Source organism: Cibotium barometz, chromosome 27 (assembly GCF_041138505.1).
Source record: "Cibotium barometz isolate CiBa-2024 chromosome 27, ASM4113850v1, whole genome shotgun sequence".
Classification (NCBI taxonomy): domain Eukaryota; kingdom Viridiplantae; phylum Streptophyta; class Polypodiopsida; order Cyatheales; family Cibotiaceae; genus Cibotium; species Cibotium barometz.
Window position 1 is genome coordinate 2,879,741 of NC_141072.1, and position 27,641 is coordinate 2,907,381.

The 27,641-nt window shown below is 40.6% G+C and overlaps 2 protein-coding genes across 2 annotated transcripts; one reads left to right on the forward strand and one right to left on the reverse strand.

Annotated features, from left to right (window-relative positions):
• The first annotated feature begins 1,078 nt into the window (after positions 1-1,078).
• Positions 1,079-4,416, forward strand: LOC147622997 (uncharacterized). The gene is made up of 5 exons (XM_086820981.1): positions 1,079-1,411; positions 2,090-3,353; positions 3,741-4,054; positions 4,142-4,198; positions 4,321-4,416. The coding sequence occupies exons 1-5, from the start codon at positions 1,361-1,363 to the stop codon at positions 4,414-4,416; spliced, it is 1,782 nt and encodes a 593-aa protein (XP_086677107.1). The 5' UTR covers positions 1,079-1,360.
• Positions 4,417-8,156: 3,740 nt separating this feature from the next.
• LOC147622998 (uncharacterized) lies at positions 8,157-12,956 on the reverse strand. The gene is made up of 16 exons (XM_086820983.1): positions 12,564-12,956; positions 12,072-12,140; positions 11,841-11,909; positions 11,529-11,594; positions 10,943-11,014; positions 10,484-10,555; positions 10,321-10,386; positions 10,001-10,072; positions 9,838-9,903; positions 9,611-9,679; positions 9,430-9,498; positions 9,032-9,246; positions 8,796-8,924; positions 8,560-8,724; positions 8,316-8,453; positions 8,157-8,223 (listed from the first exon to the last, which is right to left on the reverse strand). The coding sequence occupies exons 1-16, from the start codon at positions 12,654-12,656 to the stop codon at positions 8,157-8,159; spliced, it is 1,497 nt and encodes a 498-aa protein (XP_086677109.1). The 5' UTR covers positions 12,657-12,956.
• Between the last annotated feature and the right edge of the window lie 14,685 nt (positions 12,957-27,641).

Genomic DNA, 27,641 nt, shown 5'->3' on the forward strand with positions numbered 1-27,641 from the left:
TCTTTAGAGTCTATTTACATAGATTTTCCTTTAGGTGCACTAGGGCATGTGAATGCCCTTTAAGAAAATATTTTTCAAAAAAGTGTCCACACAAGTAGTTTCCCAAATGGTAGAGAAGGTCTCAAAACCAAGTTTCCATCAATGACATATCATGTGTTTTTCCAAAAAATGTATGGTTTTTTTTAAAGGTTTTTGTAGCCCTTTTTCAAATGTGTTACCAAAAGAATCTAGAAACAAGTTCTATGAGGGAAATGTAGTCTTTTTGGAGTAGTACAACTTTTTTCCTTGACCCTATCAAAATTATTATGTTTGGTAGCTCAAATAGTAGTTGAAATTTAGCATGTTTATTCTCCTCAATTTAAGGTCAAATTTTTCAATGATTGGCCGAAGGCCAAAACAATGGAAATTAGAGTAGTATGCTTAAGCAAAGATTTCAAGAGCCTAAAAAGATCTTCAAGATGAGCATTAGAACGTGTTCACCGGCTTCATGGTTTGGGAGATACGTCCTGCAAATAAGGCTACTTTTTCTCCCCTCCCCTCCCCTCCCCTCCCCTCCCACCACTGATTTTTTCACATGTGATTATGCGGTCTCACGGCCATAATCCGTGATCGCGCTCTTTTTTCAGGCTTTGATTCTGTCAGGCATGATTTCGTTAGGTTGTGATTCTGCCAGGTCGTGATTCCGCTCAGCATGATTTTGTCAGGCCATGACTCCATGCCGACAGCATGATTCTATCCGGCCGCCACGATGCTGTGATTTTGTTCCCATGTGATTCTGTTAAGTTATGATTTTATTAATTTGATTTCTCTAGTTATGATTAGTTTTTTTTCCATCATGAAAGCATTTCAAGCAAGATCTTTTTAAATTATTTTGTTATTAGTGGCGTGATTGTGTGGTCCTAATTTTGCAAGTACGATCACGAATCACAACCATGATTATGTAGGCGTGAATTTTTTTATGTAGTCATGATTTTATAAGCATGATCATACAAATCACAGTCGTGATTATGAATGCAAGATTTTTTTTAAAGGCATGATTATGCGGTCACTCCCCCTCAACACTAAAGGGCACGGGACACTGGGGAAGCCAAAGATTTGGGATCGAGGGTGGGAAAGTGGGGGGACGCTGGCGGCTTCAATCTGGGCCGTCGGATGCAGTGAACTCGGGTAGCAACTGGTGAACTCGGGTTTCGGCTGAGCTGGCGCCCCAAATCGAAATTTAAAATAAACTCAATAGCCACGTTGGCTTGACGTGGAGGGCAGGCTTCTCCAGCGTGGCTTGCAAAAGGGCAGAATTTCAAATTTGTATGATGACGTCGTAGAGCATGTGTTGCATGTGTTCTGTAAAATCACCACGGCTATGGAAAGCTCTTCTCAGGAATCACTCAGATTGATTCCAGATTTAAACCAGGTACACACACACACAAAAACTCACACTTGCCAATCAACAGGCTCTCTCTCTCTCTCTCTCTCTCTCTCTCTCTCTCTCTATGTGAAGAGCCCCTTACTTAGGTTGATTTTGGATTTAAACCATGCACACACACACTGGATTTAAACCACGCATGCGTGCACGCATGCACGCACACACACACACACAATTTTGCCACTTGAAATCGGCTTTTCTCTCTCTCTCTTTGAAGAGGTTTTTGCATTGAAGCTAAATGGATGCTCAATGAATATTGAAAACATGGGTCAATCAAGCCATCTAAAACAGAGACCACCTCATCTTTGCGAGAACAGATAAGAAAGAAGCGCTCATGGAGGGAAAAATGCATACATTGATTGCAACACTGTGTCTTGAGCAAAGCCTTGTAGGGGATACTTCTAGCCGTAGCGCTTCATTCATCATCCAATGTTTGATTACTTCTAGGACTAGCAGACCCCCCATAGCTTGTCATTGGCTTTGTGGACATTCGTAGAGCGGAGGGTGACATTACCTTTGAAGTGGCATTAGTTATAGAAAGGTTTGCCCTTCCTAGTGCCCTACATTGTTTTCATAGCCATAATAAAATTAGCAAACGATGCAAAAACTTGTTTTAAGAACATGTCCTACCTCTCTCTGCCTATCTAACTTGGACTTCAATAGCAGGTTGATTGGAATCCAACGAGTGACACAAGTGACTTCGCGGTGCCATGGCAGGCTAATTGGAATGCATCAAATGAGGCTGATTGGAATGCATCCAATGACACAAATCAGTTCATATTGGATGAGTATTTAGATAATACAACAAGTAGTGACACTACATCAAGTGACGACGCAGATGTATGTGACCTCTTCCAAGATGATAATGAGGGTGTTTTTCCAAGTTCATGGAGTACACCTAGGCTTGATTCATGGGGGGCATTGGATCCATTTACATATACATCAAGCTTTTTTTTCTCTTTCGATGAGAAGAGCTTCTCCTTAATGGAGAAAGATCTTAGAGGAGCTCTCACAGTGACGCTTCCAACATTAAAAGCACACGATGCAAGAGACTTGTTGGATTTGAAGAGGTGGAAAAGAATAAGAGAAGAGCTTTGTTTCAACCCGCTTCACCTTTGCCTATGTTCGAAATCAACAGGATTGAAAATAGCATACATTGAAGATTGGGAGCGTATTGTCATGGCAGCCCATCGTCCTCTTGAGCATGGTGTTCATCATGGTGTGAATGCCACTATCAATGCAATCAAGGCAGAATGGTGCACCGACAAGAGGAGGCATGGAATTTCTCTTGACTATGTGAAAGATAGGATTATCGCTTGCGGCTGCCTGCTTACTGAGGTCGGGGAACAGACCCCTACGAGCAAAAAGACCATAGCTCCAGCATCAACAATTGTCACAACTAAGTCTCAAGTCAATCAAGAGTTGACCAACATCATGATCAAGCACCAAACAAAGCTAGTATTACTTCGATCCACAAAGAAGCATGGACCATCCAAGTGGGTGCAAGAGTACATGTGCCATAGGGCAGGAAGTATTGCTCGGAGAGGTGCTAACAAGAGAAGATTGCGGAGGTCCAAGAGGTGTGGGTGTCCCTTTAAGGTGGTCTTGCAGCACTCTCATGACACAGAGAAGGTGACCATGCTAGTTCATGATGTTCACGAGGGACATATACCAGGCTCACGTGTTGACCTCTATTACTTGCCCGTACACCCACGTGTGATTGCTTGTTGCATGGATGACTTGTTCGACGTAGGGACATGTCGTCATGTGGCAAAAATGTCTACATCAAAAGAAAGATTTCACATACAGAATGCCTTGCCATTAGATCGTGTAATCTTTCGCTTCTTCATGATACCAAAAGAGGTGCAAATGATGTCATATCAAATGCGCACACAAGGTACTTTGCTTTGCTTTACCAACAATTCTCCTTGTAACTTTTGGTTGTTTTATACTTCTAATCTGCCTCTCTATCCTTGTAGGAAGATGTACAAACAATGATTGGGCTGTGATGTTTGGAGAGGCTCTTCGTTTGCAAGAACAGAACAAGGTTCTTTATGTTCAACCTTACAGCCAACGTTCTTTATGTTTGAAGCTCTTTCCCCTATTCTTGCCTCTTTATTCATCATGATTTCTTTGTAGGTTCTTTATGTTCAACCTTATAACCCATAAGCCTCTGATGAAAGTAAACGACCCTTTGTCCTCATCATTCAAGATGAGTGGATGCTACAAATTGCTCTTCGTTTCTCACGACACAACACTTGGGCAGTAGATAGCACATTCAAGACAAATGTCTTTGGTTTGCCCCTGTATGCTGCAGTTTTGCCCAACCAAAATGGCATGGGTATTCCAATATGGCTCATGCTATGCACTAATGACATCGGCACTAACCAAGAAAGTGTAGCCTTGGAGTTGACCTTCAAGATGATCTTCACAAGGTTGCATGGAGTTCGTCCGACGGCTATTATCATCGACAAAAACCAGCAAGAGTTGGAAGCCATTATGAAGATTGTTGATGTAGACCCCTATTGCTGGACACAAGATGAAGAAGGGAGACGACACCAAATTGCATGCCATGTCTTGCTATGCTGGTTTCATGTTAAGAAGGCATGGGTAGAGAACCTCCTACCGCAAGTAAGTCACCTTTTAAAAGCTAGATCCATTCTATTGTGCATATCATTATCAGGTGGTATGTATATTCATTTTATTTTGGCTGTGTAGGTTCCAAAAGAGAAGCGAGATGATGTGTATAGTTCCTTGTCAAATCTAATGCAAATGGCAAGTGAAGAGGCATTTGAAGAGAGATACCAAGAGCTCTTGCAGAGATATTCAGCGTATATCAATGTTCAACGATACATCTCGAATGGATGGTGTGCCACCACATGCATGTGGCGGAGAAGGTGGCCAAAGTTTGGGCGTCTATTTTCACATGGAAATGTGGATACAACAAACTTGGTCGAGAGGCTCTGGCAATACATCAAGTACACTCTTCTTGATGCAAAGATAAATAGATCAATTCTAGTTTTGTTACATGCTATTGCAGGGGATTCTCTAACGGGCACTTACATCGGCGGAACGCTACTTGAGTTCTTTAAGAACAAACAAGAAATAGGTAATGACCTCTTTTTTTCTCTTGTGGCTTGTCCCCCCTTTGTTGCTTGACACTCATGAAGAAAAGGTGTCGTGATACTAACCAGCTTTACGTACTTTTCAGCTGATTCTCAACGTTTTAGTATTCATGGATCAAGCAAGAGTCATACGTCCAGATTAGCAGCAGGTGAAGAAATCTTGAGAAGATTTGAGGCTAGTTCGTCCACCCTTCAAGTGATTGATGAGTCCACTTTGCTATTCAAAATCTTGAGTATGTCTTCATCTTCGCAATGGTATCATGTCAGTGTTCAGTCCAACTATTGCGATTGTCCAAGTTGGGGATCTGATTGTAAGCATCTTTATGGAATCCGCCTAATAATTCAACATCATTTTCCACATCTACATGCCATTTTCCCTGTCCTTGATAGTCTTCATTCTCTAAGTCAAATGGACGAGGACATTGATGTTGGGCTAAGTGAGCAGGACATGCCAGATAACATAAAGAGTGGTGAGTGCAAGGTTGTCAACATCAATGAGCAGATAGCTTGCTGCATTCAAGACATGAAAAGGGTTCTACATGTTTTGGAAGAGAATCTATCAGCATGTGACACCAAGTTGAAAGAAGCAATACTCCAGCAATTGAGCATCTCACAGAATAATATTTCAGCTTTGATTATCCCAAAGGAGATTGATTTGCCAATGAGGGGGTCCATCAAACAAATCCAAGCTCATGTTACGCTTACTCGGCTTGGTCACGGGAGACCGCATGAAGTAGCTACAACCGTATGTGATCAAGAGATAGCCTGCTCGCCTCCAACAAAACGTGCTTGTATGACAGGGGTCTTGAGACGTAAGCATCAATGTGGCAGGAGTCGGGTGCGGTTTGACAAGAGACCTCGCATATTTTGTCACCATTGCTGTAGTAAAACTCTCCTAGTTGATCCTATACAAAGTCACTCGTGCCATACATGCCACGCGCTCCTTCCCCTTTCAAGTAGACATGCCCCAGTTGGTTCAGAGGCTCCTCTTATTAACCGAGCTGTTAACCTCTACAACAACCTTTGCATTGAAAAGGGACTACTCATCTCATGTATGTATGGGTCACTTGAAGATGAGGAGAGGCACTTCACTATGCATTTATCTAATGGTTCAGTACTCGAGAAGGTCCTTGCATCCGAGCAAAGGATAATACTTGTATATTAATAATGCAGATGTATTCAACTTGTACATTATATCATTTTGGAACGAGTGAGGAGATTTTTTGTCCATTTTGGTATAACCTGCTGCTCTAAAAACCAAATGTATATGCTTATTTTGGATCAGCTGGAGACTCAATGTTTTGTAAATTTGTATGTATGTTGTTTCTGTGAAGGGAATTCATGTTCAGTATAGCTTGATATAACTTGCTGCTCCAAAAACCATATGTGTCTGCTCATTATGGATCAGTCAAGAAAACGACGCTCAATTTGTGTTATGTTTTTTGACCATAGCTGATTTATACAGCCCTTGGGCATGTAATGCAAGACTAGATTCATGCAATCTTGTCCGAGCTTCTCTCTTTTTTTGTGTGCTCTTAAAACTGTATATACTTTTTGCATGGGTACACAATGTGGGTTAGAACTTAGTTTTACTTGGGTTGACAGACAGACATTAGTTATTTCAAAAGCTGGTGGTTTTGGTACCACGAGACCCTGCAGCAGAAGTCAGTTTGCTTGCAACAGGTGGGATCAAGAGCGGGAGGCCTGGTTCTCGTTGGGAGAGGGCGGATGGAAGAGGGAGTTTTGATAATCAGCTATGAAACTTTTATGCTTGGCGTATGAGTGTTGTGGCTTTCCCTGCATATTATGTCGCATGGTCACTGTATTGATCTGTCACATCAACTCATTTCATGACTGACATGTCAAGAGGTAGTAGTTCCAACTGTTCAGTTGTTATGCTATTGTAGGGGATGGCCAGCCGGCTGTATGACACGTTACCCAACCTACAGCTGCCCGACCAGCTGCTCAACCCTCCAGACTAGTCAAAATGCATCCAGATCTGTCCCTACACGGCTTCCCAACTGCCAGGCTTAGGTGTCTTGCCTGTGTGCTATCTACTTGCAATGTCCAATGCTTGACACCAAGACTGTTTGGAGTTTGCACATGTACAATAGGCTAGTCAAAATGCGTCCAAATCTGTCCCTACAAGGCTGCCCAACTGCCAAGCTTAGGTGTCTTGCCTGTGTGCTATCTACTTGCAATGTCCAATGCTTTACACTTGGCCTAGTAAGCATCCTAAACATCTATACGTATGTCAACTCCAAGTGGGTTACAATCCTGTGTGCTATCTACTTGCAATGTCCAATGCTTTACACTTGACCTAGAAAGCATCCTAAACATCTATACGTATGTCAACTCCAAGTGGGTTACAAGACTGTGTGGAGTTAGCATGTACAATAGGCTGGATCTTGCTGCTCGGAATAGGTCTTGCCAGAACAGCTGTGTACAAGGCAGGGCTCTAGAATACCCTATTTTTTTGGGGTCTCAGGCAAAACACTTGCCTGCGTCCATCTACCTTGAAGAAGAGTGCTAATGTCTTGGATTGATGCCATGCTGATGCTCCTGCTGATGCTTGGTGGCTGGAAATCTAATGCCTTGGCTGGGAAGAGGCAGGGCCTTTAAGTAGGGCAATTTTCTGCACCCTACTTATCAGCTTGGCCTGCCTGCTGTACGACGTGTTACCAATCTACAGCTGCCTGACCAGTTGCTCAACTGCTCCAGACTAGTCAAAATGCGTCCAGATCTGTCCACAAGGCTGCCCAACTGCCAGGCTTAGGTGTCTTGCCTGTGTGCTATCTACTTGCAATGTCCAATGCTTGACACTTGGCCTAGTAAGCATCCTAAGCATCTATACGTATGTCGACTCCAAGTGGGTTACAAGACTGTGCAGAGTTTGTGTACAAGGCAGGGCTCTAGAATAGCCTATTTTTTCGGGGTCTCAGGCAAAACACTTGCCTGCGTCCATCTAACTTGAAGAAGAGTGCTAATGTCTTGGATTGATGCCATGCCGATGCTCTTGCTAATGTTGGGTGGCTGGAAATCTAATGCCTTGGCTGGGAAGAGGCAGGGCCTTTAAATAGGGCAATTTTCTGCACCCTTCTGCTTATCAGCCTGGCCAGCCTGCTGTATGACCTGTTACCAACCTTCAAGCTGCTCAACTGCTGCAGACTAGCTAAAATGCGTCCAAAGTACCATCCCTTTCATCTGCAACCTCTGGAGCTCCATCAAGGCATCAATGATGCTTCTCCAACAAAATTTCGTCTTCTTGATACTGACTGGACTACACACATCTGTTGATACCAATGTTGATGCACCCAATGTTACTGAGCTTGACTGATATCCTTTGCTCTTGACTGTCCGAAGAAGATCCCTTGCTTTGAGCTGACCTTAGCTCCGAACTGCCTTGGGATGAACTGTATTCCAGGCGGCCCATGGCTCTAGCATGTCTTAGGACGAACCCTAGCTTTGATGTGCCTTAGGGCGAACCTGATGCTTTGATATTTTGATACTAATGTCTTGTGCAACATGGCCTTGCTCTACAATTTCACACGCAGAAGCCTTGATACTCATTTCTCATGCAACATAGCTTCCTCTGCTCTGATACAATGTCACATGTTGAACAAAGCACCTTGAAGGGTTGAATCAGCCACATGCGGTGCCAAGCATTTTAGAGCACTGTAATCAATCCAAACCAGAACCATGTCATGTGTCATGCATTGTATGAGTATACATGAACAAAACCAACATGGAAGAGAATTTCAATTTACATGAACAAACTATCCAAGCACTCCTCTGGATTTATTAGTCCCAATGAATCCATGTATAACAAATAGCTTTTGTTCCCTTTTAAAAGGGGCACCTCCTCGTTCTTGTTAACATACAGGGTAAAGAGGGACCAATGATTCCTATTGCACACAATAGCCAGCCATTAAAAGCGCACAAATTTGAGTGCCAAGTGGTATGTAAAAAAGCATAGCCAAAATTCTTTACCAATGAAGTGACCACACACACCTGCATACAACGGGAAAGAAACATAATTGAATGGCTGACATATCCATTTTCTCGAAGAAGCGGGTGAGGAAATTCTCCACGCACTTACGTGACATAGAATACCACAAAGAATCAGCCCAAAACACCTTCTCAAGAATGTCCAATGGCAACTTGTTCTCCATCAACCTGTGCATGCAAGGAGGGAATGAAAGTGCATCCATGTAAGTGCACTAAAATGTTTAAAGTGATACACTTACATCCCAAACAAGGTCATGGTCCTAGTGGATGCCTCATTAACAAACATTTCCCTCAAAAAGCTATCATCTACGCGCACAAAGGTTTTGGATCTCATGGAAACAAAGTCAATGTCAGCCCCGGAAGCTAACCTGCAAGGCAAAAGCCAAACAAAAAAAAATGCAGCAAACCACACAAGCTGAGACTATCATGACAATACATGGTTTTGATAAACTGTCAATCGTGTAGAGCCTCTTACCTAGATCTCGCAACATTGCCCCTTGTTGCTACCAACCTCCCCTCCCCTTTCTCTGTAACAATAACCTGCATGTTGGAGATCTCGAATATAAATTCCATATTGTTGTATGCTTCAGAAAAAGTCGGCGATGATACAATAATCGGTGTTTCTTCATTGCTACTTTGCTTTGCACGAGAAGTCCTAATAGGCAACTTTTTCCTTGAAACCTCAAACACCTACACAATGGCAAGAAAACAATGCATTCACCCATTGAGTCCCTTTAGGACATAACAAACTCCAGGGTTGAATTAGCTGCACTTACCTGGCCCATGCAAGTAAAGAGAAGAGTGAACTAACAATGTAGGCAGCAACATGAAAAGCTTTAACAACTCGGCATAAAGGATATTGGAATCTCTTACGTTCTTTTGAGTGTTGTCCTTCTTTCTTGTATTCACGCATGGCCCAACACCCTCATGGGCTCCGGAATCCTGCAACAAACAAGAACAGGGCCCATGCAAGTAAAGAGAAGAGTGAACCAACAATGTAGAAGAACATGAAAAGCTTTAACAACTCGGCATAAAGGATATTAGAATCTCTTACGTTCTTTTGAGTGTTGTCCTTCTTTCTTGTATTCACGCATGGCCTAACACTCTCATGGGTTCCGGAATCCTGCAACAAACAAGAAGATGGCCATGGCCCAAACGATCTCAAAGTGTGAGGTGTATGGAGCCATGTTAGGCAGCGGCAAGGACTTGAACAAACTAGTGGGAAACCAAGATGATGTGACTCAGAGCAAGGAGATGAATGAAAAATATTAGAAAGCTTACGTTCTTCTTAGTGTTCTTCTTTTTTATATCCACACATGGCCCAACACCCTCACCGGTTCCAGAATCCTGCAGCAAGTAATAGCCATGCATAGTTGTATGCAATCTTTGCACCACAAACATGACTCGAAATGAGGGGATAAGTGAAGGAGATTAGAAATCTTACCTTATTTTGAGTGTTACTCTTCTTTCTTGTATTCGTGCATGGCCCAACCTCATGGGTTCCGGAATCAAAATCCTGCAGCAAACAAGAAGCATGGGCCAAATGATCTCAAAGTGTGGGCATGTAGTGAGTGAACTTGTGAACTTGGCAACAGCAAAGAAACTTGACAAGCTATGAGTGAACTTTGCATGCAGCAAGAAAACATGCATCAAGTTAATAAACTTGGTAAGCTGTGATGACTGAACTTTGCATGCAACAACTAGACAACACTAAGATTGAATGTAAGCAAACTTGGCAGCAAACTAAGAAGAATGTAAGCTTACGTTCTTCTTAGTATTCTTCTTTTTTATATCCACACATGGCCCAACACCCTCACCGGTTCCAGAATCCTGCAGCAAGTAATAGCCATGCATAGTTGTATGCAATCTTTGCACCACAAACATGACTCGAAACGAGGGGATAAGTGAAGGAGATTAGAAATCTTACCTTATTTTGAGTGTTACTCTTCTTTCTTGTATTCGTGCATGGCCCAACCTCATGGGTTTCGGAATCAAAATCCTGCGGCAAACAAGAAGCATGGGCCAAATGATCTCAAAGGCCACGCATGTAGTGAGTGAACTTGTGAACTTGGCAACAGCAAAGAAACTTGACAAGCTATGAGTGAACTTTGCATGCAACAAGAAAACATGCATCAAGTTAATAAACTTGGTAAGCTGTGACTAAACTTTGCATGCAACAACTACACAACACTAAGATTGAATGTAAGCAAACTTGGCAGCAAACTAAGAAGAATGTAAGCTTACGTTAATCTTAGTGTTGTTCTTTTTTGTATCCATGCATAGCCCAACACCCTCCATGCAATAGCCATGCATAGTTGTATGCAATCTTTGCACCACAAACATGACTCGGAACGAGGGCATAAGTGAAGGAGATTGAAAAGCTTACGTTATTTTGAGTGTTGTTCTTCTTTCTTGTATTCGCGCATGGCTTAACCTCATGGGTTCCAGAATTAGAATCCTGCAACAAACAAGAAGCATGTCCAAATGATCTCAAGCTGTAGGGCATGTAGTGTTATGTATGTGAACTTGACATCAGCAAAGAAACTTGGCATGATGTGAATGAACTTGGCATGATGTGAATGAACTTGGCAAGGTGTGAGTCGTGGACAATGGCTAGTAGACACATTGCCAACTGTTCACCGACCCTTACATGCAACTATGAAGCCATGTTAGATTAGAAGACTTACGTTCTTCTTAGTGTTGTTCTCAAACTAAAGGGCATGTAGTGATTTGTATGTGAACTTGGCAGTACCAAAGAAACTTGGCATGATGTGAATGAACTTGGCATGATGTGAATGAACTAGCAAGGAAGGGATAAGTGTGAGGACACTAAGGAAGACGATAATGTTGTGAGCTAGTAGAAACATTGCACGTGCATTGATTGCATGCAAACTGTTCACCAACCGTTGCATGCAACCATGGAGCCATGTTAATGAAGTAGATAGAGAACTTAGCAAGATTAGAAGGCTTACATTCTTAGTGGTGGTGTTCTTTTCTGTATCCACACGTGACCCAACACCCTCATGTGTTCCAGAATCCTGCAGCATGCCCAAATGATCTCAAACTATAGGGCATGTGAGTTGTATGTGAACTTGGCAGCAGCAAAGAAACTTGGCATGATGTGAATAAACTTGGCATGATGTGAATGAAATTAGCAAGGTGTGAGCTAGTAGACACATTACACGTGCATTGATTGCATGCAAACTATTCACCAACCCTTGCATGCAACTATGGAGCCATGTTAGTGATGTAGAGAGAGAACTTAGCAAACTTTGAAAGCTTACATTGTTTTTAGTGTTGTCCTCCTTTTTTGTATCCACACATGGCCCAACACTCTCATGGGTTTCAGAATCCTGCAACAAATAATATCCATGCATAGTTACAAACAATCTTTGCACTCGTGAATTCGCATACTTACTTATGCCAAGAAGCCCACATGAGCATCGCTAGGCACTTTCAACATCACAAACATGACTCAAAACGAGGGGATGAGTGAAGGATATTGGAAAGCTTACGTTCTTTTGAGTGTTGTCCTTATTTCTTGTATTCGCGCATGGTCCAACACTCTCATGGGTTCCAGAATCCTGCAACAAACAAAAGGTGTGAGGTGTATGTCAACTTGGGCAATGACTAGTAGACACATTGCATGTGCATTCATTGCAATTTGCTTACCAACCCTTGCATGCAACTATGGAGTCATGTTAGTGCTGCAGGGAGAGAACTTGGCAAGCTGTGAGTGAACTTTGCATTGAACAAGAAAACATGCATCTAGTTAATAAACTTAGCAAGCTGTGAGTGAACTCTGCATGCAACAAGTAAACCTGCATCAGGTTAATAAACTTGGCATGCTGCGAGTAGACCATGGAAATTAGGCAATGGAAAGGACTTGAACATATTGTAGGGGAAGACCGTGAGAGAATGGCTAGGCACTTTCAAGGCAGCCATGTTAGTGAAATAGAGATATGAATCAGAACGAGGGGATGAATGAAAAATATGACAAAGCTTACGTTCTTCTTAGTGTTGTGCTTCTTTGTTGTATCCGCACACGGCCCAACACCCTCATGGGTTCCAAAATCCTGCAATAAATAATAGCCATCCATAGTTGTAAGCCCAACAACCTCATGGGTTACGAAATCCTGCAAATACAGCCATGCCAAGTGATCTCAAAAATGTAAGAAGTGAAGTTGACATGTGGTGAATAAACTTGGCCTGCAGCAAGGAAACCATGCGTGTTGTATGTGAACTTGGGAAATAGCCATAGACTTCGACCGTGTATATGACCAAGAATACATATAAATTGTAATCTAATTCAAGAACAATTAATTCAAGAGTAAACACATTGCACATCATGACTTCATCTGCTACCAAGGGGGCAACTGGCATGGAAGCTCAGAGTGTAGGAGCAACTTGGGTTGTTCTTGACATATAAGTTTGACTCAACCCCCCCCACCCCGCCCCCCCCTCCCCCCCCCCACACACACACACACACTCGCTCGCACGCATACATGCAACTCAAACATACTTTGTTTCACAGTGGATTTTGTCCAGCTTGCCCAATTTATGGATACACTTTATTTGGCTTTCATTCTACCCCTTGCCCTACCGCCAGCTGAAGAAAGAAGAAGGCAAATTAACGAAAGCAGCCCAACAACTCAGTTCAGCCTTTTGAAATGGATAAGCCCACAAGAGAACATTGCACAACATGTCAAATTAACACATCAAATGAGCTCTAATATTTGCAAGAAAGTCATGACTTGTGAATTGAAGAAATGATAAAGTGTAGTTACACAAATCATTCTCAGTATAAGAAAGCGTAAATTCTTCATAAGATAAAAACACATGTTCAAGAAGCATGATTCATAAGATGGAAAACAAGTTAACGAGCTTCAGGTGGCACTCTTTTAAGGTTGCTACACTTTCCACTAGATACAATCCTGAATACAAAGCTACGTTACATTCTGACTTAAGGAGTAGAGCTTATAGATCGTGCATTGCACAACTGTTGGGTAGGCTAAATCTCTAAAACCCATTCTTGGGCAGATTGGCAAGGTAAAAGACGGCTCAAAAACTTGAAGCAGAAATTGTGTGAGCAACGGCACACCACTGATCCACATTCAAGCGAGAACTCGCACGATATTTGAGCACATTGCACCTTTCCTTTTTGCTCCAACTGTTCGATACTTATGCCTTTCATAAACAAAGAGTCTTATGTGTGTGTTTGCCTTGTAAGATCGTCCCAGCTACTCCACTATCATACATTCTTACATTTTGTTGACAACAAAAGAACCTAAAAAAATCAGGGCATTAACTTCTCTTAAGTACATCTAGGAGACTCAAAAAGGGGAAACCAACTCCTTGGTGATAGCTCTCCACCCCCAGGCCCATCCATAACTAACCATAAGGCCTAACGCAAGCATTTAATAAATGCATCCTTGAGAGTAGAGCGAGAAGGGCACACATGATGGGTATCCTTTAGTTGAAAACACATCTTCATGAGATGAAAACACTTCAAAATTAAACCTTTTAGCTTCTAGATGCAGCAAAGCTTACCTCTTTGGAGATATTCTCATCTATCCGAGCCTGGATTTTGGCAACTCGAGCCTCTGCTGTTGACATGTACTTGTCCATCTTATCTTTCACCCAGCTTGCTATGAAGTCCTCTTTTGATTTGTTCTTGAACTGACTACAAAGGTTATCCCATGCGCGCTCAGCCTGCATGTATTGAGAATGCTCATACTTTTGTCGATTGATCTGAAACTTTCTTTCTTTATCTTGCGATCTTTCGTATGCCTGTCTCTTCCACCTCTGAGCATACGGGTGTGGGAAAGCACGAGCTACTAAGTTGCTCTTCGGAGGACGACCAAGTGGCAGCTTGGGAATATCAACATCTAACCCATGAGCAAGCTTTAAGTGCCCAATCATACTCTTTCTCTTTTCTATGAAAGATTTAGCAAGGGGGCAAGTGTCACTTGCACGACATTGGCGCCCAACCCTCCCATCTGGCAATCGTACAATGGCATATGGCAAAATCTGATCTGTCCCCTCAGCCATCCCTTCCCCTTTAACATTAGATGGGCCCGCGTTTTCCTGCATTGAGGTTGTAGGCTTCATGAGCATGGTTTCCAACTTTTTTTTGGGCCTCTTATTGAGGCTATGTGGGGGCAAGATTTCCCCTGATGCAGCATCCAAGTTTTGTGGGGAGGGCGATTGCGGTGATGCTTGCTTTTCCTTTAGTCGAGGACTTCTTCGTTTGTCAAGTTGTGTAGACTCTAGAAACTCCATTGCTTGACCTTCGTTGCCACCTGTTTTGCTTCCTATGGCAGCCTTCTTCCTCCTATGCACTCGGCTTGCACTTGGTGCCATGCTTCTATAAAATTGTGTTGCAGGCTTGATGAAGAACCATACACCTTAGAAGGCGTTGCTGGGTGCTTGTTGCAATACCAACAAGCAGGAAAAACCTTTACAGCTTGATGGCTAGCTTGATGAAGAGCCTTTGATTCTAGCTTAGAAGATCACCCATGCAAAAGCACAGCGTCGTCGCGGAGCCAAGCCTGCAATCGCAGCAAAGCGTGTAGAGAAAAACGCAGAGAGAAGCCTGGGCAAAATCAAATCTTTGAGATCTTTCTGGTATACGGGTACCCCTGCATGCACGGCTTTCCCCCGTGGCGTCCTGCCACGTCAGTCCAGCGTGGCTACTTTAAAAGCTTTTTTTTTGCCAACTCAGCCGAAGCCCGAGTTCACCCGCTATCCCTGGAGTTCACTACATCCGACGGCCCAGATTGAAGCCGCCAGCGTCCCCCCACTTGCCCACCCTCGATCCCAAATCTTTGGCTTCCCCAGTGTCCCGTGCCCTTTAGTGTTGAGGGTCACTCCCATGGTTTTGTAAGCATAATCATCATGAATCATTGGCGCGATTATGTGGGTATGATTTTCTTAAATCTAAGTTTTACAATGGTTTTTGGAAACTGATTTGTGCGAAAGGGGTGGTGGTTAATTTCAAATTAAGGAGTGTAAGAGGTTTTCCCCCAAAAAGGCAAGTGAGAGTAAAAAGCCAACACTTTATGACACCCTCTTACACATGTCATAAATGCGTCCCAAAAGTGGATTCTAGCCAACTCACAAGACATCTTCACATTATATGTACATTAACTACTAAATGAGTTGTGGAAAAAGTGATTAGAGATTAATTTTAGATTAGTTAATCATTAATTAATTCACACAATTAAGCACATATTTGGATTGAGTAATGAATTCCTAAGCCATGGACATTGCCTAATCTGTGAATTAGCTAATAATTAAAAATCAACTAAGATCCTAATAATGGGCTCTTCTCTTATGCAAAAGAGAGCTAGAATACTTAATTTTGTGAGTTTTATGTGTTGATTTGGTGAAATAATGCATCAATATACACTTTATGCACTCCTAATCTCCTTTTCTAAGCTTGCATATTAACCTAAAAACCACTAAAACATCTAATTTTTGGATTTTAACACTCTTTCTCTTTACTAATCACTTTTCTAATGCAAAAATAATAATAATCAAATTAGTGAGATTTATGAAAATTAAGAGTTTTTTTCATTCACATCTTATCACATCACATTCACATTTAGTACTGTTTTTAACTTTTAATACTGATAGGACTTTTCTAAGTTTCTGCCAATTGCTTGGCCTAGTTAAAGGTACTTTTTCTCAATGGATATTTTCATATTCTTTCTCAAATTTCTCAAGTGAAATATATTCAATATTCTTCTTTTGAGTAAAAGATTCATGGGATTTACAAAAATCAATTCTACCCATATTTCCCAATAAAATTAATAATGCTCAAAATTTCACTTTTGATAAATACTCATAATTTGAATTATGCCGAAAATCTCTCTTTTACCATTTAATTACTTAGATCTCAAATATCATAAGAATTTCTCTTTTTGCATGAAAATAAATTTACCAAAAATTCCTCTTTTACCATTTAATTACTTGGATCTCAAATATCATGGGAATTCCTCTTTTTGCATAAAAATAAATTTACCAAAAATTTCTCTTTTACCATTTAATTACTTGGATCTCAAATATCATGGGAATTCCTCTTTTTGCATAAAAATAAATTTACCAAAATTCCTCTTTTACCATTTAATTACTTGGATCTTAAATATCATGGGAATTCCTCTTTTGTATAAAAATAAAGTTACCAAAATTTACTCTTTACTATAATCAAATAATTATACATAATTACAAAAAAATTATTTCTCATGAATATGATGAAAATCATTCTTTTTGCATAGGATGTCCAATCCTAGAATATGGTAGGAAGTCCTCTTTTAGCATTATGCATAAAAATAAGATATGTATTATTTTTTAAAAATTTTACCATAGCTTCGCTCTGCTATTACTGATAATTCTCAAATATTATTTTCTAAAGAATAAAAGCTTGTAATGAAAATATGATAGTAGCTCCTCTTTTATGCTTAAAATCAAACTGTGAGTGTAAATCATAATTTTAACTATAATCATAAACTTAATTATGATTATCCCACTAGATTAAGCTCATTCCATTATTTCTCTTTTCCCAAATTGATAGGATAATCTATTTCTCATTTAGAATCAATCAAAGTAGTTTTTAATTACTTATAAATAATCTAAAAGAAATAACCATTATTTTGTTAACACAAAATCATAAAAATATAATTTTCTTAATCTCTAGCTTATCAAGCCTAGAGTTTAGCTTTGAATTAAGAGACTATCATTGAGAAGCATCCTTTTTGAAGGGATTTAGCCCTAAAGATGGTTATTCTTTTATAGAGAGAGATTTATTTAAAGAAAGCATTATAAATAAACATAAAGAATAACTTTCTCTTAATTAAGCATTAAGACTTTAAGGGAAAGCTTGATTTGAATTAAAACATTCATTTAGAAAACTTCTCAAGCTTGAGAGGGGTTGGGAAGAAGAAAGTCATTGAGATAAATTAGAAAAAACTATAAAATTTGATTTTACCTCTCCAAGTTTGGCTTGATTCTCTATTAGCAGGTGAAGCCCCTGACTAATCAATTGGTCTACCAAGAGGAGAAGAGCAACTCCAAGAGTTGTTGTAGAGAGAGAGAGAGCTCCAAGCTCCCAAGAGAGAGAAAAATTTAAGGGATAATAGAAAATATGATTATTTTAATATAATACTGGCATATTATAGCTCTAATATTATAGGTGAGGGAGGCCACTAACCAAGTCCAACAGGGTTCTAGAATTTTCTAGGTTTAGTTTGACTCAATTTGGACAAGATTTGGACCAGTTTGGCTCCCTTTTTTATTTGGTTTGATCCAAGAGAGAGGAGAGATAAAAATATCACAATTTTTTTGAAGTAAAAATCCTTCCACACATGTGAAATAGGAGCCTACCTCAAGAGTCCCCCTTTTCTTACCAAGGTGTCAAAAATGCATCATTATTCTAAAATATCTCATTTTTTTACTAATATCTCATAATTTTTAACTAATAAACCTTATACTCAATCAACTCTTCATCTTATGCGAAAATTTATTCATTTTTGGGTATTTTCTTTTATTCTTTTGGATTTATCTCATCCCAACACTTGGATTAATCCAACTGGCCCATTGGAACCTTAATTGGACCATAATCCAAAAGTTTATGAAAATGTAGACCCTTAGGCTAAGGTCCCTTATACCATTTTCAATTAGTTCCTAATGCACATTGGAAAGTTCATTTTGAACTTTTGTTTCGGAATCCACTTTCGACACTAGGGGGATTTTTATATCCAAAGATATCTCAATTTTGGATTATCTTTCTCTAGATATTTTCTCTCTCTAGGCCAAAACAAGGTAAAACAAGATCTTTCTTCTATTTTAGAGAGGGGAATAATTACAAGAACAAAAGGGGAGGTTCTTACACCTTTACACCTCAAAAGCTAGAGAGAGGAATCTTACAAGAAATACATGTGCAAACATTGTCTACACTCCCAAAATGCAATGGTGCACCGCAAAACCAAATTTCGACCAAAGCCAATTCTCAACCACAACTTCTCAAAAATACCTTGCAGTGAACAAACGGAGACCTTCTAGCCGCAAACGTGTGGTACCAAGTACTGCAAAATTTACAGGCACCTCCAAGCCTACAAAGAGAGCTCCTTCATCAAAGATGTTTGGCTCCTAGAGCTACCCAAGGGGTGTTGTACCTAGCCAAGAAGGGGAAGATGTGTAGCTCCCGGAGCTACCCAAGTGGTGTTGTACCTAACCAAGAAGGAGAAGAGATGATAATGCCCTTACCCTTGTACCGCTTCCTTGCTTGCTTTGTTCTTACCTCTTGCTTGCCTCCTTAGCTCTCACACAAACCAGAGTTCTGATACCATAAAGAGAATCCAGGGGACATGGAGAGCTTGAGTTCCTTGTTTTTGCAACAAGCAAACACACACATACACAAGAGAGAGAAAGACACAAGAAAGAGATAGATGGCTGAATTTTCTTCTATCTTCTTCTCTTCTCTATTACCATATAGCTAAAAATATAAGAGTATATGCTATAGAGGGAAAGTACACTCCTATAATAACATACAATCGGCCTGTAGTGTGAACTCGACTATATGAGCTAGCACTATAACCATGCCATAACTCTAACACTCCTGTCACATAGCATGTTTGTTATATACACATTATGTGTGCATATACTAGGAGACTAACCCACATTAGGCTTGTGAGCATGGGAGCATGAGAACAAGCTCTAGTGGAGCATGGGTTAGGACTAACCTTAAGGGTTAAGGTTAAGCCTCTAAGGGTCACACATGGGAAATGGAGAGTTAAGAGACATGAGGGCCCTCCTATATAATAGGGGCATGGGGCACACTCAAGGGAGGCCAAGGCTATGTTATCTTGGAGGCTTAGGCTATGGTCTCTTGATATTATCTTGAGGCTAGGTTATGTTATGTTCTCTTGTGTAGAGGATCATAACTACTCACCTACCATTTCACACAATAGCTACATGCTATTGGATTGAAGTTATATCTCTTGATGGTAGGGGACATCAAGGTAAAGGTATGATGTATTTCATTATAATTCATGTGTGCATCCCTTGGGCGCGGGGGTGGTCGAGTGGATGAGTTTATGCCTGCATGTTTATGCATAACAATTATCTAGAGAGATCTTACGGTGGTATCAGAGCAATCTCTAGTTAATTGTTGTTATTTTTTCTTTCTTATTGTAATTCTTCGGTATTTTTTGAAGTAAATTTTAATATTTACTAAATTAAAATATTATTTTATTGATTTATGTTGATGATTTGCACATGGATCATCGATATGGTAGTTGGAATGCGTCTTACTACTATTCAATGGACGAATCAATGTTGCGGGGAAATTTCGTGAGTTTAATGCTATTTTTTCTTATTTTTTGTGGTTTAAAATAAGCATTAATGGAAATTTTTACAAAAATACCACATATTTTACTATGGATATTTTTGGTAGAATGGATTCCCTAAATTTCTAGAATTTTTAGAAATTGTTTTCTAATTTTTTTTAAAAAAATTGAGCATTTTTATGGTTAAAAATGTATTTTTCATACGTTTTTGCGAGTTTTTCCGCGGGTATGCTATCAAATCTCTCTCGATTTTCTGCTGAAATGCAGTAGGGGACAGCATGTTGATGCATGGAATGCTCTTCCATGTGCGTGGGACCCTCTTCGCCTCTCAATTCTAATTTTTCCTTCTTTTTTCCTCTCCTGCGTCATGTGAACTCCTCTTAATAGGGATTAATTTTTAATCATAATTAACTTTAATTATGATTAATCAAAAGTTAATCAAGTATTAATCTCTCTGTTAACAGACAAGGAGGGAGTGAGAAGAATGGTATTTGAGGAGATTGGAAGAGAGGAGAGAGGAGACGGCTCCTCTCTCTCCATATCTCTCACATCGCAACACCGAGGGGGGGTGCTGTGCACTGGGCGAAAATCGCCACCCCCCCCAAAAAAAATGTTTTTTAAAGTTTTAAAAAAAAACCTTAGTTAAAAGCTTTAAAATTTTAGCTTTTAAAATATATTAAAAATAGTTTTTTTAATTCCAAAAAAGCTTTTCAAAGCTTGTGAAAAAGCTTGAAAAAAAAAGGAGAAAGTATGAAATTTGAGATAAAATTTCTCTGAAATTTTTTCGATTTATTTTCTTGAAAACTCTTGGCTTTGCGCATTCCTGGGAAACCTTTTGGCTTTCCACATTCCAGAAAATCTTTTGACCTTTCGGATTCTGGAAACTTTTGACCTTTCACATTCCGATTTTTTTATCTTTTCATTTTCTCGAAAAACTGTTGGCTTTCCATATTCAGTGAAAACTGTTTGGGATTCCGAAATTTTTTGACCGTTTGAGGTAAATTAAATTTTTTTAAAATTTTTAAAAATTAGTGAAAAATTAGACAAAGGTTATTTTAAATTACTGGAAAATGTGGGGTTGGTGATTGGCATGTGGTCTCTCTCTCTCTCTCTCTCTCTCTCTCTCTCTCTCTCTCTCTCTCTCTCTCTCTCTCTCTCTCTCTCTCTGTGCCAACTTGAAAGAGCCCACACCGCGTGGGCTGGTTTGAGCAGGCAGAGAGAGAGACAGAGGGAGAGAACACAACAACAATTTAAAAACAGAGAGAGAGAGAGAACACTTACCCAGTACCGACAAAGGAGAAGGGCAGAGGCAGAGACCCGTGAATGCAAAGGTGGATTGGCGGAGGAAGCAAGACAGAGGACGAGCAAAGACAGATGAGTCGACGCTCCCACCAAGAGATAATGCTTGATTGAGATAGAGGCTTGATTGAGATAGAGGCTCCCTAGTGATAGTGCTAGGGTTAAAGTGATAGTGCTAGGTTTTGACAGCATCCAAGTGCGACATGGCATCAAAAATTCAAGTGGCCATCACCCCAAGCGGTGCCTACTATTAGTTCATCTCATCTAACTTCACCTAAACTTGAGTGACCGTCATTGTTGTTCACGTGGTCGGAGATCCTGGGCAATTGTGAATGATATATTGAGATGGTATACTACCTATTATTCTTTATGCATACATTAAATGTTGGTGTTGATTGCTTGATAGGCATACTCATCAAAAAATATTACAAAAAAAATAAAAAATCTTTCAAAAATACAACCATTATACAGGAAAGTTTTATAAGGTTTACAAACAATAAATCCCAAGGCAAACCGTCATTAGCTCATTGTGTGCTTCATATTCCTCAAGCTAAAGTTGTTATTGCATTCTCATCTATTGGCAAATATGTCATGATCTATCACTATATTTGGACCTTATTGGTTCAAAACTTATCATACCTTAATCCATAAGACTCAATGAGATTGCAAGTTCTAAGATTCAAGAACACTTTGATATTGGAGGCATGGCTTTTGCCCTGTATCCTGCTTCATTGGGTGGTGAGGGGGTGAAAATTGCGATGTAGGTGCTTTTAAACAATGATGAAGGCTTTGCTCTAGATGTAGAGAGTACACCCTTCTATAAAGTGAAGCTTCAATAGGTTGCAGAGCCCGACAAAGTTGTGGTTATTGATGCAGATGAGCCTCTCAATGACAAGGTTCTGGAGGGTGACCTTCTTCATCTACACAGAGTGTATTTGATCTTCTTCAAATTCAACCAAAAGTCAGCAGCCTTCATGATGTTACATACCAAATTGCAACAAAAATAGTTGCTATTGTGATGAGTTGCTAGTTAAATACATATGATAAATACATCGCATTTGAGTTGCCTCCTACCAAAATGTCTTCCCCAATGGCTGGAATGGAGCACATATATGATGGTCATGTTTGGGCAGAGTATGTTACATGCAGATGTGATTGTTTTCTAAGCATTGTGCGACTGAGCCATTGTGTTGGTCATTTGCAATGCTACAATGTGGGTTGCCCTCATATACTATATTATTCCAATGTAAACAAAACACATTGGGTTGGTAAATTGAGGAAGGCTCCTCCTACTGGTGAAGGAAGTTACTATTGGAAATGGATCTCTTCTCCGTCGTCATTGTAAGTTCCCTCCAACATGTGTGCAACAATGTCCAACTGTGATATATTAGTGTATACCTAGAGATCAAGAAATATATACCAGGTGTGCAATTTATATGGGATTTCACAACCAACCTTGTGCAGAAGGAGTGAGTCGTGTGAAGCAGAAGATTGCAGAGGAAGAGGTGCGCTTGAAGACTATGGCCTCTCCTCTATCAACTCCGAAGCAGATTGAGGTAGCGGTTGCCCAAGACATGGTATTGGAGCTTTTGATGGAGGGAGGTCAGTCACACAAAGATGGTTTTGGGAACAAAAAGTTGAATGAATTTCTTAGTGTGGCTACTCCATTGTCAAATAAGAAGCAAATTGAGCATTGTGTTCAGGGAGCTAAAGGAGGTTCAATGCTTGGCTATAAGGGTCTCAAAGCAATCCTGGAGTTGAAACAAAAACTTAAGTATCCCTTTATTCATAGTATTCCTATTTCGAGGACAGCTAGGAAAAGATGTACAGCCCCATGTCTTCAAAATGTCAACCCTTTGGCCCAGGAAGTGGGGTGGACTTGGTCAATAGAATGAGACCAGGTGGAAACTTGAAAGATATGTGGGTGCACTTTGACCACGTTCACAGGGTTGCTGGTTGGTCCACTATGGTTGCTCATGTTTACGATCCTTTTCTGCAAGAGTTGCTAACCATTGCCACCTGTGAATTCAAAGTTGAGGAAATATTTTCCCAAATAGATTTCTTGAAGATGTTGAACGAAGTGGTGCAAAATTATGGTTTTGACAAGCTTGAGTTTTGAGGATGAGGCAAGTGCAAAATTAGATTGTTGTCTGCTCTCTGTATTTTGGAGGGAGACCTTGTCCAAACAGAGACTCTCATGTGTGTTTCATTGGGAGAAAAGCATGGTGGCCCACACAAAATGCTGTATTAGGTCACCTTTCTATGAAGAGCACAAGATGTTATGTAGAAAATGGAGAAATGCTTGTTTAGAAGTGGCAGCTAGAAATTGTAAATATGCCTTGCAATAATGGTGGAGGAAGGGACATGCTGTTGAGAGCAAATTGGCATCACTTGAAACATGGATTTCTTGGTGGGAGGTCTGAGAAATACATTAAAGTTCATGGTTTTTGACTCAGGAACAAGATTGTATGAAGCAACTACAATGGATCTTGCAATGGTTGTGCTTCAGACTGCCCATAGTAATGCTCACTTGGTGGGAGGGTACACAAGAAGTGGACCTGGATTGCAAGAGATCAAGGATAAATTTCTCATGAGACAAGTAGGGTCATCCTCTACAAATAGGTTGAATGACTTGACACATGTTGTAATGGATGAAGCTGGTATTCAAGGTGAGAAGGCTATGAAAGAGCAGAGGTCAGTGTGCGGCGTAAATGGCCTACTTTGTCAACACCGAGAGTAGTGCTTGACAATGATAGCCATAGGCCGGAGTATGTGACATGCACGATGAACAAAAGATAGAGAACAAGTGTGAATGTGCCAAAAAGCCCAGTAAACCATTATCAAGGAGAGAGCAATAGCAAGGACATTGTGGGCTATTCATAGGGTGGATGCCAAGTCCAAGGTCACGGCCTGCTCGAAGAAACAAAGCAATGATGTGGTACATTAATTAATCATTCAAGAGAGCAACTCCTGCTAGGGTGCATTATGTGGTGACACTAGTAGAGCTTCCAGCTTGCTCATGTCCTGATTTTCAGAAGAGGGGCAAAACATGAGGCGTACCTCCCCCTGCAAACACATGTATTATGTTTACTTGTAGGTTTTGAATCTAGATGCATCTATCCATGAATTCATGCACCACAAGCAGCCTTGACAAAGGTAGAGTTCTTCCAGGCACTTTTCAGTTGTTGTTACCATGCAAACCTCAGTATGCCATGAGATATTGTCCCTTGATTGCAAGCTCTGACTAGATTAGGAGATGCCATATAACCCTATGCCTCCATAGTTTTCTTCTACTTGGGCACGGCACATGGGGAGTGTCTGCAAGTTTTGGTTGGTATTGTTTGCTTTCTAGGGTTGCAGCTTTATTGTATGTAAAGCAGAATGGGTGCTTCTTTTTGTAGGCAAAAATATAATTATCGAATTTTGGTAAACATGCTATAACATAATACCTCCCTATGTTCTTTCCTTGGTTGATTCTTTCCTGGCAAGTGTCTTTTTCTTTGCTTAGGGTGCATAGACAATCTAACAATGTTCATGTGTGAGAAGATTGGGACAAAAAAGACCGCAAAGATAAAATCTGCTTTAAAGAGTGTAAAAAATATTAAAAGCTTTCTTTTGGAATTTGGTTCAAAATTCACTTGTGCAGCACTTTCACTTGTGGGAATGTCTCTTTTAATGCTTCTTTGACTATCTAATAATACAGAAGTGTGAAGAACAATAATGCGGTGACATGCACAGTTTTCCTTTCACACTTGCTCGAGGCAGGGCTTAGCTTGTTCTTGGTTGCTCATAAAATGGGCATCCTCTTGGCCATGTGGAAGATCATTGGAACCACTATCCCACTTTTCTATCGAGGGTGAGTGCCTTTTACCTCATCCTCGATGGAAAAGTGGGATAGTGGTTCCAATCTCTAAAAACAGAAGACAAGGCTACCTTTGATGCCTTAAAAGAGGCTTTTAAAGTAGGATATTCAAGACAGGGAACTCGATGGAGTTGCATAATGTGAAGTAGAAGGAGGGAGAATTCATCCGAGACTATATCAACTAGGTAAGATATATTCACTTGCATTGTAATTACTAATCGGTGAGGGACTATATCAACTAGGTAAGATATATTCACTTGCATTGTAATTACTGATCGGTGAGGGACTATATCAACTAGGTAAGATATATTCACTTGCATTGTAATTACGGATCGGTGAGGGACTTGAAGATGTAGCCTTGCATAATTCCCTATATTCTCTTGGACATAGCCTTTTTGAGCAATGTTGTAGTAGCAGCGCCATGGATTTTGAAGACGATAAGGGAACTCGTTCTTGAGAATTGTATGAGGGAACTTTTGAAGCTTGCTTTAAAACCACAAGCATACAATCTAAAGGGAAAGGAAAGGAATCCTCTTAGGGACAAACAGGTAGAGAAGTGAGAAGTTGTAATGATGCAACAAATGACCCAACAATGGAGAATAGGTCAAGGCTACGACCAGGTTGGACAACCTCATCTTTATCCTAAGAGAGAACTAGTGTGTGGTGCGCTTGATTTGCCAATCAAACCACACTAGTACAGAGTGTCCTCATCATTTGAGACCCAGACCAACTCTCTACTACAATTATTGTTAAAGATGGGGCAATCACAAAACATCAAACTACTACCACCAAAGAGATGCTCAAGCCAGACCTCTACTGGTAGGCCTTGCCGCGTAATCCAAGGCAACCCAAACTGACCTTGCCAGCACCAACAAAACATATAATGCACCTTAACCTAGCCACCATGAAGTGGCCTAGAAAGAGGGATCCTCAAGGTACCCAAAGTATCCTTGCTACCTATAGTCCTTCCACCACAACCTTAGTTACCTTGAGTGACCCCAGTTCACCAGTTAACCTTGACTGAAATTTTAGAAGAAGGTGAAGAGGGGGAGAGGTGACTAACAACATCGACTTTGAGCTCCCAAGCCAAACAATCCACCCCCATGAATCTTGAGTCATTATGTGATGGAGGGAGAGCACATGTACCCTGTATACCTAACAGCTGCCACCACAAGACCGTGGGGGCAAGACTTGAACAATATGTTTAATGACCACATATGCAATGCTATCATTGTGCTAGAACTTATCGAGTTGTTGAATGTTTGATCAAGAAAGGGATGGCGAGTACCCCTGCTTTGAGTCCCTTATGCACAGGTTGTGAGATAGATCACATGTATAAGGATTTCCCGTTAAGAACTAGTGTACTTGGAAAAGGAAATAAAGCTAAACCAAGCACCAACATTAACTTATTGATCATGCAGGATGGCTTCAACTTATTGAGCTTGCGGGATGTCTTCATCTACATAGTGCGTCTCAACGCAGTCTCATAGAACGCAAAGCAGGATGAGAGCCACACGGCTCATATTGCTGCCTACTATTGAAGCTTCTACTTCACATAAGTAGGGAACCCAAGGAAAAGCAAGGATCTTATCTTCTAAGGAGTTTCTTGAGCAAGCACGAACAACTAGGTGCATCCAAAAGAAAAAGGCCACAAAGATCCACAAGGGAGATAGCCATGTTACCATAAAAAGTGGATCCAATGAGGGGACAACTACAAATGTGTTATCTTCCTCATCTGATGAAGAGAAGATACTACCATCCACTCCTCAAACATGGGAGGAGTAGATAGACCCCAAAGAGCTTGTTGAGATATTAAGCTCAACTGGTGCTGTGGACATTGATGACCTACCTATGTGATATCTTCCGCACTTATACCACTTGCATGGTTGGTGAGATTATGGTTGATATGTTGCTAGTTGTGGATGACAGTGTTAAAACCCTAAGATCTCTCTAGATAATTGTTATGCATAAACGTGCATAAATCAGGCATAAACTCATCCACTTGACTACCCAAGGGATGCACACATGAATTATAGTGAAATACATCATACCTTTACCTTGATGTCCCATACCATCAAGAGATATAACTCCAATCCAATAGCTATAGTGTGAAATGGTAGGTGAGTAGTTATGATCCTCTACACAAGAGAACATAACATAACCTAGCCTCAAGATAATATTAAGAGACCATAGCCTAAGCCTCCAAGATAACATAGCCTTCACCTCCCTTCAGTGTGCCCCATGCCCCTATTATTATATAGGAGGGCCCTCAAGTGACTCTTGACTCTCCATTTCCCATGTGTGACCCTTGGATGCCTGACCCTAACCTTAACCCTTAAGGTTAGTCCTAACCCATGCTCCACTAGAGCTTGTTCTCATGCTCCCATGCTCACAAGCCTAATGTGGGTTAGCCCCCTAGTATATGCACGCATAATGTGCATATAACATACTTCCCCTCTCTCAAAACATTGTACTCTTGCAATGAAAAGAAGGAGAACTGCACTGAACAATCTCAACCGAATCCCAAGTCAAATCCTCTATTTCCCTATCTTTCCACCTAATTTTAACTTCAAAAA